The sequence below is a fragment of the Manis pentadactyla genome, chromosome 13 (genome assembly GCF_030020395.1).
Source record: "Manis pentadactyla isolate mManPen7 chromosome 13, mManPen7.hap1, whole genome shotgun sequence".
Classification (NCBI taxonomy): Eukaryota; Metazoa; Chordata; class Mammalia; order Pholidota; family Manidae; genus Manis; species Manis pentadactyla.
Window position 1 is genome coordinate 9,713,103 of NC_080031.1, and position 14,385 is coordinate 9,727,487.

The 14,385-nt window shown below is 37.2% G+C and overlaps 1 protein-coding gene across 1 annotated transcript; it reads right to left on the reverse strand.

Annotated features, from left to right (window-relative positions):
- Positions 1–6,547: 6,547 nt before the first annotated feature.
- On the reverse strand, positions 6,548–7,495 carry LOC118934577 (olfactory receptor 6M1-like). Its single transcript, XM_036930182.2, has one exon. The coding sequence runs from the start codon at positions 7,493–7,495 to the stop codon at positions 6,548–6,550; it is 948 nt and encodes a 315-aa protein (XP_036786077.2).
- Between the last annotated feature and the right edge of the window lie 6,890 nt (positions 7,496–14,385).

The window sequence follows — 14,385 nt, forward strand, 5'->3', positions numbered from 1 at the left end:
AATTTTTTCTTGTTTTGTTGAGAATGTTTAAGTCTAGTTTCCTAGCAAATTCCAGCACACAATAAAGCATTAACTGAAGTTGCCACGCTGTGCATTAGATTTCCCAGAGCTTATCAACTCAGAACTGGGAGCTTGAACCCTTTGACCAGCATCTCCCCATTTTCTGCCTTCGTTAGCCCCTGATAAACACCCTCTGCTCTCTGTTTTCATAAATTTAAATATTTTTGATTGTATACCTAAGAGGATCATACAGTGTTTTTCTTTCTTCTTCTGGCTAATTGCACTTAGCACGGTGTCCTCTAGGCTCACCCGTATTGTTGTACATGGAGGGTTTCCTTCTTTTTTTAAGGCTGAATAATACTGTGTTTTGTATATGCTCCATGTTCCTTACCCAGTCATCCACCAATGGGCTAAAATGTGTGTGTGTGTGTGTGTGTGTGTGTTGTGTAACTACTTCAAGAAGACATTATCTACATGGACATTTCCTTAAAGACAGAAATACTTAATTTTATATGAATTCTCTTGGTACTCATGAAGGTACGCCTCTCTGAAAGTATTTTCAGTTACTCGTCTGTCAGAATTCCTTGTAGCCTAGTGTGTTGTTCCCTGTAGATTGGATCATAGATGGGAGAGGAAACTGATCTTGAACTGAGGAAAATTGGAGATAATCCAATATATTCTCTTAAGAATCATGATCAAATTCCAAATTTAAATAGTCTTAAAATCCTGAAATCAGTTGTAAATGTCCACTAACTTTGTTCTTTCTAAGACTAGTCTGTCAATCCTAGATATGTTTTATGGCTCTTGAATTCGATTTGTATTACCTACTTCCTCAAAATTGGTTAGAAGTCATCTGTACATATTGAACTCTTCGTGTGCTGAGAATTTTATTTTAATTTTTAATGCTTATTTGCTTATTTATGTTTTTTTTCCTTTCTGCACAATGTTGACTTTTATATTCTGGAATTTCATGAATTCAGATTAGATTTTAACTTCTTTATTTAATATTCATTGGTATTTTAAAATTTATTCCATTGTTGCTGTAACTAATTTTCAACTTTTCATTCTACATTTTGTTACTTTTATCTTTTTTTCTACTTCCCCATTGATAAATCTTGGCAGTGATCTGCTTATCTTGGGAAACTTTCTCAACTGTGTTTTGGTTTGTGTTTATGCTTTGTCATTTGTATTTACTCCTCTTTCAGTTATACCTGAAAGTATCTTTATCATTTACACTGTTACTTCTTTCATTGTTCATTTGTTCTGAACACCATTACCCATTCTTCTGAGTTTAATGCTCGTTTTCTTTATTTGCAAAGCATTTTAATTTCTGGTATATGGATTTAAAAGTATAAGTTATTCCATAGGCACTGAATAACTATATTGTAGTTTCCTTGTTATTAACTTAAAAAAATTACAAATTTTCCTTTGAAATGCCAGTTTTAGTAAAAATACTATTTAAACCTGTGTTACTTAACTTTGAGTTCTGTGAGATTTCGTTTAGCTCTCTTTTGCTATTGTTTTATAATTCTGTTCCTGCGTGATAAACCTAACTCTGTTGGTTATTGTGAATTTATTTTGACATCATTTGTCACCAAGTGTATGACCAAGTATTGTCAATTTTATTGCTTGAAAATAATGAAAATCTGTATTTTCTTTTGTGTACAGAATTGTCTGTATATTATATGGATTGAGCTTACTAATTTCATTTCTAAATATCTATTTCTTGTTGTCTTTGCATTTCTGAGACATGTATGTTAAAATGGTCTATGATAATATTTGATATATTTGCTTTTGGTTTTTCCATAACTGTATCATTAATTAATTTTTGATAATACAACACAATTCTGTAAAAGAAGGGCAGCCTTTTCAACAAATGGTGCTGGAAGAATTAGACATCCACATGCGAAAATAAAAATAAATAAAGTAAATGACACAAAATGGATAAGACCTAAATGTAAAATCTAAGACTATCAACTTCTAGAAGAGAACAAAGGGGACAATTTTTGTGATCTTTGTTCCTGGAAAGGATATTAATACATCATATTATGAATATTATGAATCACTTAAAAAGTTTCTATTGAGATTTTATCAAAACAATAAATTTTTTTTTTTCAGGCACACCATTGTGCTTCTGAAAAGGAAGCAAGGCTACATATTGAGAAAAATGTTTTCAAAAAAGGTATATGATAAAATAATCTTAACCAAAAAACAAGGAAGTCCCCATAACTCAGTAATAAGAAAACAAATAGTTCAGTTTACAAAATGAGCATGGGATGTGAGCATGTATTTTAACAAGGAATATCTACAGGTACAAATAAGGAGATGAAAAAACAGTCACGTCAGCATCACTAGGTATGAGGGAAAGAGATGCTTATTCAAACCACAACGAAATACCACTACACACCCGTGAGCATGGCTGAAAGGATATTTGAAAATGAGACTATTAAGCATTGGTGAGGATGTGGAGGAACTAGAGCCCAGCCTTCCCTTCAGTCGTATTGTTGGTCCTTCACAGAGAAGGTGCTATTTTGCTCTAGGTGCTATAATAATTTACTCCTAACTTTGTGTTCAATATTTCACTATAATGTGCATCTGAGTGATTTTCTTTGAGTTGATTTATCTGAGGTTCACTGAGTTTCTTGAACCTGTGGCATGATATCTTTCAGCAGTTTGGGGACCAGTGGCCCAGTCAAGTTGACATACAATGTGAACCATGGCAGTGCTCAGAGTGCCACCCTTCAGCACACAATTGCTTAAAAATGTTGTGCATTGTGCTACTTTCCATTGTTCAAGTGACTTTTACAATAAATGTGATCCATGTTTAAGGATTCAAGAAATTCTTGAAAGTAGTGCTTCAAGAGATTAAAATGTGTAATTTAACAGAACTCTTTTTCACCATTTTATCTCCACCACTTAATTCAATGCTATACCTATAATGGAATAACTTCTTTCTTCTATTTAGTGGGATAAATTTACTAATTGGATGAAACAAATTTTAAGGATGCATCTGTAGCCTTGTCGAATCCTTTCTTACCCCTGCTACATAAACAGCATGAGACGTGTTTGCTTAAACAAGTAAAATGACACACTGCCTATTTTGTATGCTCTTCTAAAGGCAGGTGATGTCTCTGAATCCCAATCTAGCTCAGGAGGGCATGTTCATAAATTTCTACACATGAGCAGACTATACAAGGACTAATGAAAATAGAATAACTTGATGTAAATGAATAGTTTCCTAGTTAACATTAAACAACATTCTTTGGGTTAGCCAGGAATCCTAGACAATAAAGGTTTTCTTTAAAGTGTATTTTAACATTCATGGAAGAAATACACATGTCTGAAAAGTAAATCACACATAACACACAAAAACCCGGTGCACTTCAAGAATGAAACAAATATTTGTATATTGTACATATTACTCTGTCATACATTTATCAAGTTACCATTAAGTGCGTTACAAAATGTAGAACAGGGTGGTCGATGGTGAAGTATGGTTCAACAGCAAGACCACAAGAGGGATTGAAATTGAGGTTTGCTCCTTAAAGGCCCTGTAGGAGGACCCTGACTCAGCATGAGGGACACAGAAGGAAGTCAAGGCAGCGTGCAGACAGGGGCAGGAGCTGTCGTACATGCCGTTATTTGGGTCCAGTAGTAGAGCACTTTGGGGTTCCTGAACCAAATGCATTTTGCTCAATTAAAATCAGAAGAGTGGGGTTTTGGTAAGTTACATGGGAGCCTCATCTAAAGGGTGCATAAGGGGAAGGCACCTTGAGGTGTGGGAGCCTGTTGAGCGCAGGGGATATTGTAGAACCTTATTGGGTATCTGTACATACGTGAGGCTTGCAGCTGGCTCTGTGGGCATGCACCCGCCAGAAGGGGCTAGTGTCAGTTGAAAGGTCCTGCAAACTTCTTGACCAAAAAAAATGGAAGCCCAGGCAGCAAAACCATGGAGCAGCTAGCTAAGCTCTTGAAACACCTGAAAAATGATTTTGTACATTTCACTGCAATTCATAGAATTCATGTAATGTAATTGAGATGTATGTTCTTCATTTTTCTTACTGAATAATTGGTTATGACTGAGTCAGGAGGAAGAATACCTGAGAATCTGCTGGCAAAGGGAAGGAGCAATGAATTCATTACATGAGACAGTGGTTCTGAGGTTGAGATGCTCTTCATCCATGGCTGGGGGGATGTGATTTATCTGGGAAGTGGATATTGTTCATAATTTCTGAGGGTTTTTGTGGTATGTTCCCCCTACCAATCTGACGTGGAAAAGCAATAGTTTATAACATGTAGTCACTGTGGTATATAGAAAAAGTGAAGGACTTTCCACCTTTCCCAAATTTGGGGAATAGTAGTTGTCATTTTCCAAGTAACTGGACTAATTAACATCAGTGTAGCAACTGATTATATTATCTGCTATTATAGGAATGTGGATCATTAGAATAATTAGCATCAAAGCAAAATAGAGCGTATATGATTTTTCAGAGTATATGAAGTCTTTTTGTATTTTCAGTTTCAAGACGGGCTTATCCTAGGTCAGCCCTAGTGAGATAGAAAAATGATGTTCAAATTATTTTATGTGTTCAAGATTATCTTTTTTGTATTAAGGATACCAGAATGAGGCTTTTGAAGACATGAGAATTCAGTAAAAAATTAAAACACCACACAGCACAACTGTATTATTTACCTGATAATGATTTGAGTAAGAGAGACATACCTAATTAAACATGTTTTCCCAGATGTTTGTTGCTTTGCACCAGTCCTTCATACTCGGGGGCTAGTGAGAGAAGGAAGGTAGACTTTAGGATTTGGTATTGGTTTTATCCACCATACTGTGTGCTGTCTTTTATTCTTCCTTTCTTGGATCATTAACACTCGCAGTGTGACTTTGTTAAGCAGAAAAATGGCACCAAAATGTGTCCACTTTCTAATCCCCAGAATCTGTGAATATGTAACTTTATTTGGCAGAAGGGATTTTACAGAAGTAATGGAGGATGTGGACCTTGTGTTGGTGATATTATCTGGATTACTGTGTGGGCCCAATCCAGTGAAATGAGTCCTGCAAAGGGGAGAACTTGCCCAGCTGATTCTGAGAGGAGACGGAAGAAGCAAGAGCAGAGATGGGAGGCTTGAGAGAGACTTGCCCCATTGCTGTTGGCTTTGAAGTTAGAGGAAGGGGGACCGTGATCCAGTGTCTGTTGCTCCTTCTAGAAACCAGGAAACGGCTGTTGCTGGATAGTCAGCAAGGAAGCAGGACCTGGGTGCTACATGTCCAGGAGGCGGAATTCTGCCAGCAGCCCGATTGAGTAGGGTATGGATTTTCCCCAAGAGCTCCCAGAACGGAATGCAGCCTGGTGAGACCAGTGTTGGAATTCTGACCTGCAGAGCTGTCAGATACAACTTTTATTGTTTTAATTTGCTAAGTCTGTTGTGGCAGCAACTGGAAACTAACATAGCAACTTCCAGAATCCTATCTTATATGACACATTCATTCCTCGTGGTGTTGCAGTTTCTTCCTTTGATCTTTAGAACCTTTGTCCACTGCACTTACCTATGATGATCTGTGCTAATTAAAATATTGTGACCCCATTCTAAGGCAGCACTTCCTCTAACTGTTGCCCCAGGATATATTCCATGTCAGGTATTACGTCCTCTGCTTTGTCCAGTGTCCATGTAGGTAGAAGTCAAGGAGCAAACGAGGAGTGACCCTTTCTGACCTCAGCGATGTCTGTTGTCTTCTCCCCGTTCGTTTGCTTCCTTTTAGGAGCCCTTGTTCAATGGCGACATGGAGAGAGGTCATTAAACTCTTTCCCATCCCTTTTCTCTTAGGAACAAGTAAATTAGGAGAGAACTCCTCATTCCAATCGGATGAATCATATCTACCTTCAAGAAATTTGGATTTGAACTCATATAATTTTAAATATATTTCCATATACATTATATATATATGAATATATGTTCATTTTTCAGTATACTGTACAGCCCTGGGCTATGCTACTCCTCTGGTTTGTTCTACTTGTTATTGTTTTTCTTAATCTTATTTTGATTTCAGTGCTTAACTGTCAGGCATGAAGCCAATCACCTTCAAACAAATGAAGAGAGCAAGTGAGAAAATTTCACTTTTTATTACATGTGGTGGTGTGGCTGCATCCACTTAGACAATTGTGGTTAAGTCTACAAAAACAAAAAGCAAAAAGAAAAGCACAAACTATCTTTCCCACTGTGGTCCTAAGAAAGCTCTGGTGCAGACAGAGTGTCACCTGATAAAAACAGGAAAGAACCAGGGTCGAACTTCAGGTTTTCTGATGTTAGTCCAGTATTTTTCATTAATGCATGATAACTCTGTGTGTGAGAAGGTCCAAAAACTGAGTTCAGAACGTGTCATTTTCTCTAGGGCTGAATTGTACCCTTGCACTCTGACTACGATACTTTGTGTCTCATGTGGCATGGAACTTCTTCTTCTCTTACCATCTATCTTTGATGCATGCCTTGTGTACATGGAGTCCATGTTTTGAAATGACGCATTCTTAGCAAGCAAACTTTAAATTTTCCTGTGCAATAAGGACATAATTTTGTTGGCAGCTTCTCTCCAAACTTCCTTCACCTTTTCATTCCTCAGACTATAGATGAAGGGGTTCAGAAGAGGGTTCACCATCATTGTGAGGACAGATGTCACTTTGTCAAAATCCAGTGACTGGCTCTGGCTGGGCCTCACGTACATGAAGATGCTGCTCCCGTAGGCGATGGAGAGAACAGTGATGTGAGAAGCACAGGTGGAGAAGGCCTTCTGACGTCCTTGGGCTGATGGGATGCGCAGGATGGTAGAGATGATGTAGGTGTAGGACACAGTGGTGAGCAGCAGTGAGGTCAGGAGGACCAAGGTGGATGATACGAAGCTTAACATCTCTATAAAATGAGTCTCGATGCAGGCCACGTGGAGCAGGGGGGCCAGGTCACAGAAGAAGTGCTTAATTTCCCTGTAACAAAAAGGCAGTCTGACCACCACAATCGTTGGGCAGAGCACTGACAGGAAGGCCCCCACCCAGCATCCCAGAACCAGCAGGAGACAGACCCTGCTGTTCATGATTATGGTGTAGTTCAGGGGTTTATGGATGGCCACGTAGCGGTCATAGGACATCACTGCCAAGAGTATGAACTCCACCGTTGCCAAGAAAAATACAAAGTACATTTGGGTCATGCAGCCAGCCAAAGATATGTCATTCCTGCCTTCTAGGAGAGAGGCTAGCAGCTTTGGGGTGACTGAGGTCGTGTATAAAATGTCCAAACATGACAAGTTACTGAGGAAGAAGTACATTGGGGTTTGGAGGCGGTTATCGGCCCATATGAGGGAAATGATGACCGTATTTCCTGTTAGCGTGAGCGTGTACGTGAGCAGGAGGACCACGAAGAGGGAGACCTGGAGCCTGTGGAGAGCAGGGAAGGCGGTCAAGGTAAATTCAGTCACCGCGGTGCGGTTGTGCATGTCCATTGCAGGCGATGCCTGGAGGGCAGCGTGTCTCTGAAAAACTAACAATGTAGAGAGATGAAAACCAGCTTAAACAAGTGTCAGCTCTCATTGCCAATGAGAAGATGTAGAAAAACCTTTGAGTGAAGAGGGAGAGTGATATATTTTCACCCTGTCTCTGACCTTAAGACATTTAGGATTGGGATAAATTACATGTCTGGGATAGATACACGACTGTGAGATAATACCTCAGTATTCTTGCATTTAAAATTTTTGGTAGAATGAACTTATCTGCCTGGTCTCACAAAACTCTAGTCTTCATGATTTTGTTCCCCAATTCTCATTCCCTTTCTCTTTGACTTTTCTTGACTTGCTATTTCCCAGCTAAATTCTGTGCCCAAGTGGAGAGACAGATTTAATTTAGAATTCAGTCAATATACTTGGAAAATGGAATAAGGGAATGTAAACCACTGCTGAATCACTTCTCTCAAAATTATTTCATCTTTGCAGGTATTTTCTAAATGAAAGAGGAGAAATTATGAAAACTGGCCAAGAGAGTCAAATTAAGGGAGCCTGCGTTTGTTTCTACTCACTTTTGTTTTTGGTTTTCTGTGGAGTGTTGGTGTGCTGTGTGGAACTCTGACTGAAGTTGTTTTGATGTCATAAAAATTGATTTCTCCCTAAGGCTGCCTAGTTTTCCTTTGTTTCTATTTCTTGCAGTGACATAATTTTTTTTCTACGTTGGTACAGAACAACTAGGTCAATTATATATGGCTCATAATTTGCATAATCTTTTTAAGCATAGAAAAAGTCTCTTGGGAGAAAGGTCACTGTGTTTCTTCTTTATTCCTTGGGATGTTACGTCTCAGGCAGCATCCAGAATAATAACACACCTTTTTTCTCTCCCCCACTCCCAGCCGACCCTCCAAGTTCTATCAAAAAGGTCTCTTACACCTTGTATTCTTTGCTGCCATTTGAAGACCAGGGTATTAACAGAAGGGCAGAAAAGTGGGTGCAGAGAGATGATGTTTGAAATGTTCCGCTTAATCTGTGAGTATTGTTCCCCTTTGCTCAACAGCTGATGCACTCTCCTGTGGGGTATTATTTTTTGACTACTCCTGCGGTCTTAAGTTAAAATGACCAATTTATGAACACAGAACTAGTTCCATTGTAACCAAAGTGCATTCAACACTTGCATTGCAAACCTGTGTTAAAGCTGTAAGAGTTGACATCTACCCTCAGTTAAAGTTTTGGCAGAGGAGTAATTACACTGTGCCTTATAAAATAGAAATATAAACAAATATTGAAGTCTCAGGCTTCTTACCATATAAATACCGATAATTTTACAATAACATGTACTTACATCATACTGATTAAAGAAAAGTTCATATTTTTTTCATTCAGATATGTTAAGAAACCTGAGCTTTGGGTATTTTTCTTTGTACTGCTTTCCATCCATTTCTCTTTAATTCTGTTAATTGTTTCAATTTTGATTCTGCATAAATCTCTCTAAGATTCAACTGTCACTCTTCCCCACATGATAGTTAATCCCATTCAAAACCATACCACATGCATGTTCAATACCTGCTTTAAAAGTTCACCCTTTTTCCTTTGAATGAAAAACAGTGTTTTTATAATCCCTGAGTACCTTTCCCAGTCCTTTTTCTTGTTCCCAAGAAAGAGCATAAGTGTTGATTTACACTAGGAATAAGTCCAAGTATAATACTCTGGTTTAATTTTTTACTTCATAATCCAGTATATCTCAATGTCAAGTACTGTTGAGTTTTAAGTAATATATATAACAGTTGGCATTTTTGCTGAGGGAGCAAAATGGTTAGGTTTGGAGATGAAGGAAGAAATGATACACAGGTGAATTAATAGCAGGTCCTCTGATTGCTATTTTAGATGATTGACGGAAATGGCTGAAGGTACCACAAATCTGTTTTTTTTTAGTTGTAGGTGTAATTTCATGTATCATCAGGGAATTTCTATTTCTTTTGTGGGTCTATCCAGAAGCACTGACGTATTCAAAACTGTAGAGTCAGATTGGAAGAGCATTCGAAAGGCACACGAGCCAGCCTGGTCCTAAAACATTCTGCGGTTTCCCACCACGTTGCTGTCCAGTGATCTTCAACTCACTACTTTTTGGGGCCCATCATCTACTTAACAGCCCCGATTGTTAGAAAAATTTGTGTTTGCACTCACCGAAATGTGTCTCTCAACGTTCGTCATTTGTTTAGGTCAGTCTGATCTCTGATCAGGCCCATTGTTACTTGATTTTAGATCTATCCAGCTTGTTAACTTTCTCCTGAAAATACTATTACATCGTCTATATGAAAGGGACTACAATTGGATGAAGTGTGATGTTTCACGATATTTTGTTCACCTTTGGAGATGTGGTGTAGGATGGCTCTTGGGACCATGGCATAAGAAAAGGCTAATTATTATGATTGTGATCACAGAATGTTAGGATTGAAGTAACTAATCAAATCACAAAGTTACCAAGAGAGTCTCCTGGGGGACCCTCCTGGGTGCTTGATTTATTTATTTAAAGACAAGTTTAGAGACTACTTGCAAGCAGGGAACTATCAGCTTGGAAAACTTAAAAAATGTATTTTCTGAAATGTTGATGATGTATTGAAATAAGATTTAGCTGCTTTTCAAACTGAGATTATTTCCAAGAATGTATATGTCCATGTCCATATTGTGAACCCCATTTTGTTGATATGATTTATACCTAGAATGTTTTACAGTGAATATGTTGAGTTTGAATAATACTCAGTCATGTAGGCACCACCACTACAGTAGGTCACAATATTTCCATTACCTTGAAATGCTCCCAGGTGCCCTTTGCAGTAAGAGCTGTCCTCTCTGTACGTCAGCCCCTCATAAGCACTCATGGGTTTTCTTTCAGTGTCACTTTGAATTCTTAGGATTTTATGTAAATGCAATCTCACAGCCTATAGTTTTTGTGTATTTTTTTTTTTCACTTAATCTGGTGCTCTGATCGGAATCCAAGTGTTTTAAGTATGACTTGTTTCTTCCTTTGTATTTGCTGAGGATTATCTATTATAGGGATTCTAGGGACATCACTGTTTATTCACCAGATGAGTGACCCTTTAGTTTTTTCAGTTTTTGCTATTATGAATAAAGCTGCTATGAACATTTGAGTTCATGTTTTTAAGTCAATATTTATTTTCATTTCTCTTAGATATGTTCCTGGAAGTAGAACTATGATATTTTATGTAAATATATGTTTACCTATATAAGAGACTGTGAAGGTGTTCCCCAAGGTTTAGCATTTTTGTTTCTAACAGTAATCCCTGACTGTCCCATAGCTCCACATCCATGCCAGCACTTAGTGTGGTCAGGCTTTTACGTATTAGTGTTACCAAGGTTGGGAGACAAGATGTTGGGGAAGGAAAGTGACTTTATTCAGGAAGCCAGCAGACTGGGAAGATGGAGGGCTCATGTCCTAAAGCCCCATAATAACTCAGGGTTACTTGGAAGCTTCTTTTATGCTAGGGAAGGGGGAGCATGTTAGGGAGGGTCAGAAGGCTGTAGAGATCTGGGGACCAGCGAGGGTCCGAGAGGAGAGCCCAGACGCTCTGTGTTCTTGGTTATTTGATGCCTGCCGACCCAGGTCTGCTCACCATGCCCATAAAACCCTTTGCTGCAGCAGTCATTATTTTCATACATTTTCCCTATTTCTTAGGGGGAGGCATGGTCCTGTAAGGAGCTATTTGCAAATATCTTAAACTGTAAGTCAAATTCCTTTTGATAACCAACAAGCCTGAGTGCAGGGCTGTAGGACTGAGCAGAAGCCTTTTTTTTTTTTTTCCCTTTTGGCTCAAAGGTTAAGACAGCAAAGGAGAAAAATACAGTATGGAGGCAGAGACGCCAAGCTCTTTCTATCTGTAACATTAGCGTTCTAGTGCATGTGAGGGGGAATCATCTTAGTTATCTTATTTTTAATTTTTTTGATATATGTGAGTATAATTGACAAATGAAATTTTTATGTTTAAAGTGTACAGTGTGGTGATTTGATATACATAAGTTTTGTGAAATGTTTATCAAAAGCGGATGAACTGACATCCTTCTCATATCATCATTAATTTTTTTCTTGTTTTGGTGAGAATGTTTAAGTCTAGTTTCCTAGCAAATTCCAGCACACAATAAAGCATTAACTGAAGTTGCCACGCTGTGCATTAGATTTCCCAGAGCTTATCAACTCAGAACTGGGAGCTTGTACCCTTTGACCAGCATCTCCCCATTTTCCGCCTTCCTTAGCCCCTGATAAAGACCCTCTGCTCTCTGTTTTCATAAATTTAAATATTTTTGATTGCATACCTAAGAGGATCATACAGTGTTTTTCTTTCTTCTTCTGGCTAATTGCACTTAGCACGGTGTCCTCTAGGCTCACCCGTATTGTTGTACATGGAGGGTTTCCTTCTTTTTTTAAGGCTGAATAATACTGTGTTTTGTATATGCTCCATGTTCCTTACCCAGTCATCCACCAATGGGCTAAAATGTGTGTGTGTGTGTGTGTGTGTGTGTGTGTTGTGTAACTACTTCAAGAAGACATTATCTACATGGACATTTCCTTAAAGACAGAAATACTTAATTTTATATGAATTCTCTTGGTACTCATGAAGGTACGCCTCTCTGAAAGTATTTTCAGTTACTCGTCTGTCAGAATTCCTTGTAGCCTAGTGTGTTGTTCCCTGTAGATTGGATCATAGATGGGAGAGGAAACTGATCTTGAACTGAGGAAAATCAGAGATAATCCAATATATTCTCTTAAGAATCATGATCAAATTCCGAATTTAAATAGTCTTAAAATCCTGAAATCAGTTGTAAATGTTCCCTAACTTTGTTCTTTCTGTTTAAGACTGTTTTGTCAATTCTAGATATGTTTTATAGCTCTTGAATTCGATAGGTATTACCTACTTCCTCAAAATTGGTTAGATGTCATCTGTGCATATTGAACTCTTCGTGTGCTGAGAATTTTATTTTAATTTTTGATGCTTTTTTGCTTATTTATGTTTTCTATTCCTTTCTGCACAACGTTGACTTTTATATTCTACTGTGATTTCATGAATTCAGATTAGATTTATTCTTCTGTGAATTCATGAATTCAGATTTATTTAATATTCATTGGTATTTTGAAATTTATTCTACTGTGCTGTAACTAATTTTCTACTTTTCATTCTACATTTTGTTACTTTTATCTTTTTTTCTACCTCCCCATTGATAAATCTTGGTAGTCATCTGCTTATCTTGGGAAACTTTCTCAACTGTGTTTTGCTTTGTGTTTATGCTTTGTCATTTGTATTTACTCCTCTTTCAGTTATACCTGAAAGTATCTTTATCATTTACACTGTTACTTCTTTCATTGTTCACTTGTTCTGAACACCATTACCCATTCTTCTGAGTTTAATGCTCATTTTCTTTATTTTCAAAGTCTTTTAATTTCTGGTATATGGGTTTAAATGTATAAATTATTCCATAGGCACTAAATAGCTACATTATAGTTCCCTTATTATTCAATTTTAAAAATTACAAATTTTCCTTTGAAATGCCAGTTTAAGTAAAAATATTATTTAAACCTTGTGTTACTTTGAGTTCTGTGAGATTTTGTTTAGCTCTCTTTTGCTATTGATTTTTAATTCTGTTCCTGCATGATAAACCTAACTCTATTGGCATGAATTTATTTTGACACCATTTGTCACCAAGTGTATGACCAAGTTTTGTCAATTTCATTTCTTGAAAATGATGAAACATTTCAATTTGTGTACAGAATTCTCTGTATATTATATTGACTGGGCTTGTTAATTTCATTTCTAAATATCTATTTCTTGTTGTCTTCGAGTTTTGAGACATGTATGTTAAAATGGTCTATGATAATATTTGATATATTTGCTTTTGGTTTTTCCATAACTGTATCATCAATTAATTTTTGATAATACACCACAATTCTTTAAAAGAAGGGCAGCCTTTTCAACAAATGGTGCTGGAAGAATTAGACATCCCCATGCAAAAATAAAAATAAATAAAGTAAATGACACAGAGTGGATAAGTCCTAAATGAAAAATCTATGGCTATCAATTTCTAGAAGAAAACAAAGGGGACAATTTTTGTGATCTTGGTTTCTGGAAGGGATTTTATTACATAATATTATCAGTCACTTAAAAAGTTTCTATTTAGATTTTATCAAAACAATAAATATCTTTTTTTTCAAGCACACCATTGTGCTTCTGAAAATGAAGATAGGCTACATATTGAGAAAAATATTTTCAAAATAGGTATATGATAAAAGAATCTTAACGAGAAAACAAGGAAGTCCCCATAACTCAGTAATAAGAAAACAAATAGCTCAGTTTACGAAATGAGCACAGGATGTGAACATATACTTTAGCAAGGAATATCTACAAGTACAAATAAGGAAATGAAAAAACAGTCACATCAGCATCACTAGGCATGAGGGAAAGAAATGCATATTCAAACCACAATGAAATACCACTACACACCTGTGAGCATGGCTGAAAGGATATTTAAAAATGAGAAAAAAATTAAGCATTGGTGAGAATGTGGAGGAACTGGAGACCAGCCTTCCCTTCAGTCACATTGTTGGTCCTTCAGTTTTGCTCTAGGTGCTATAATAACTTACTCCTAACTTTGTGTTCAATATTTCACTATAATGTGCATCTGAGTGATTTTCTTTGAGTTGATTTATCTGGGGTTCACTGAGTTTCTTGAACCTGTGGCATGACATTTTTCAGCAGTCTGGGGACCAGTGGCCCAGTCAAGTTGACATACCATGTGAACCATGGCAGTTCTCATAGGGCTACTCTTCAGCACACAATTGGTTAAAAATGTTGTGCATTGTGCTACTTTCCATTTTTCAAATGACT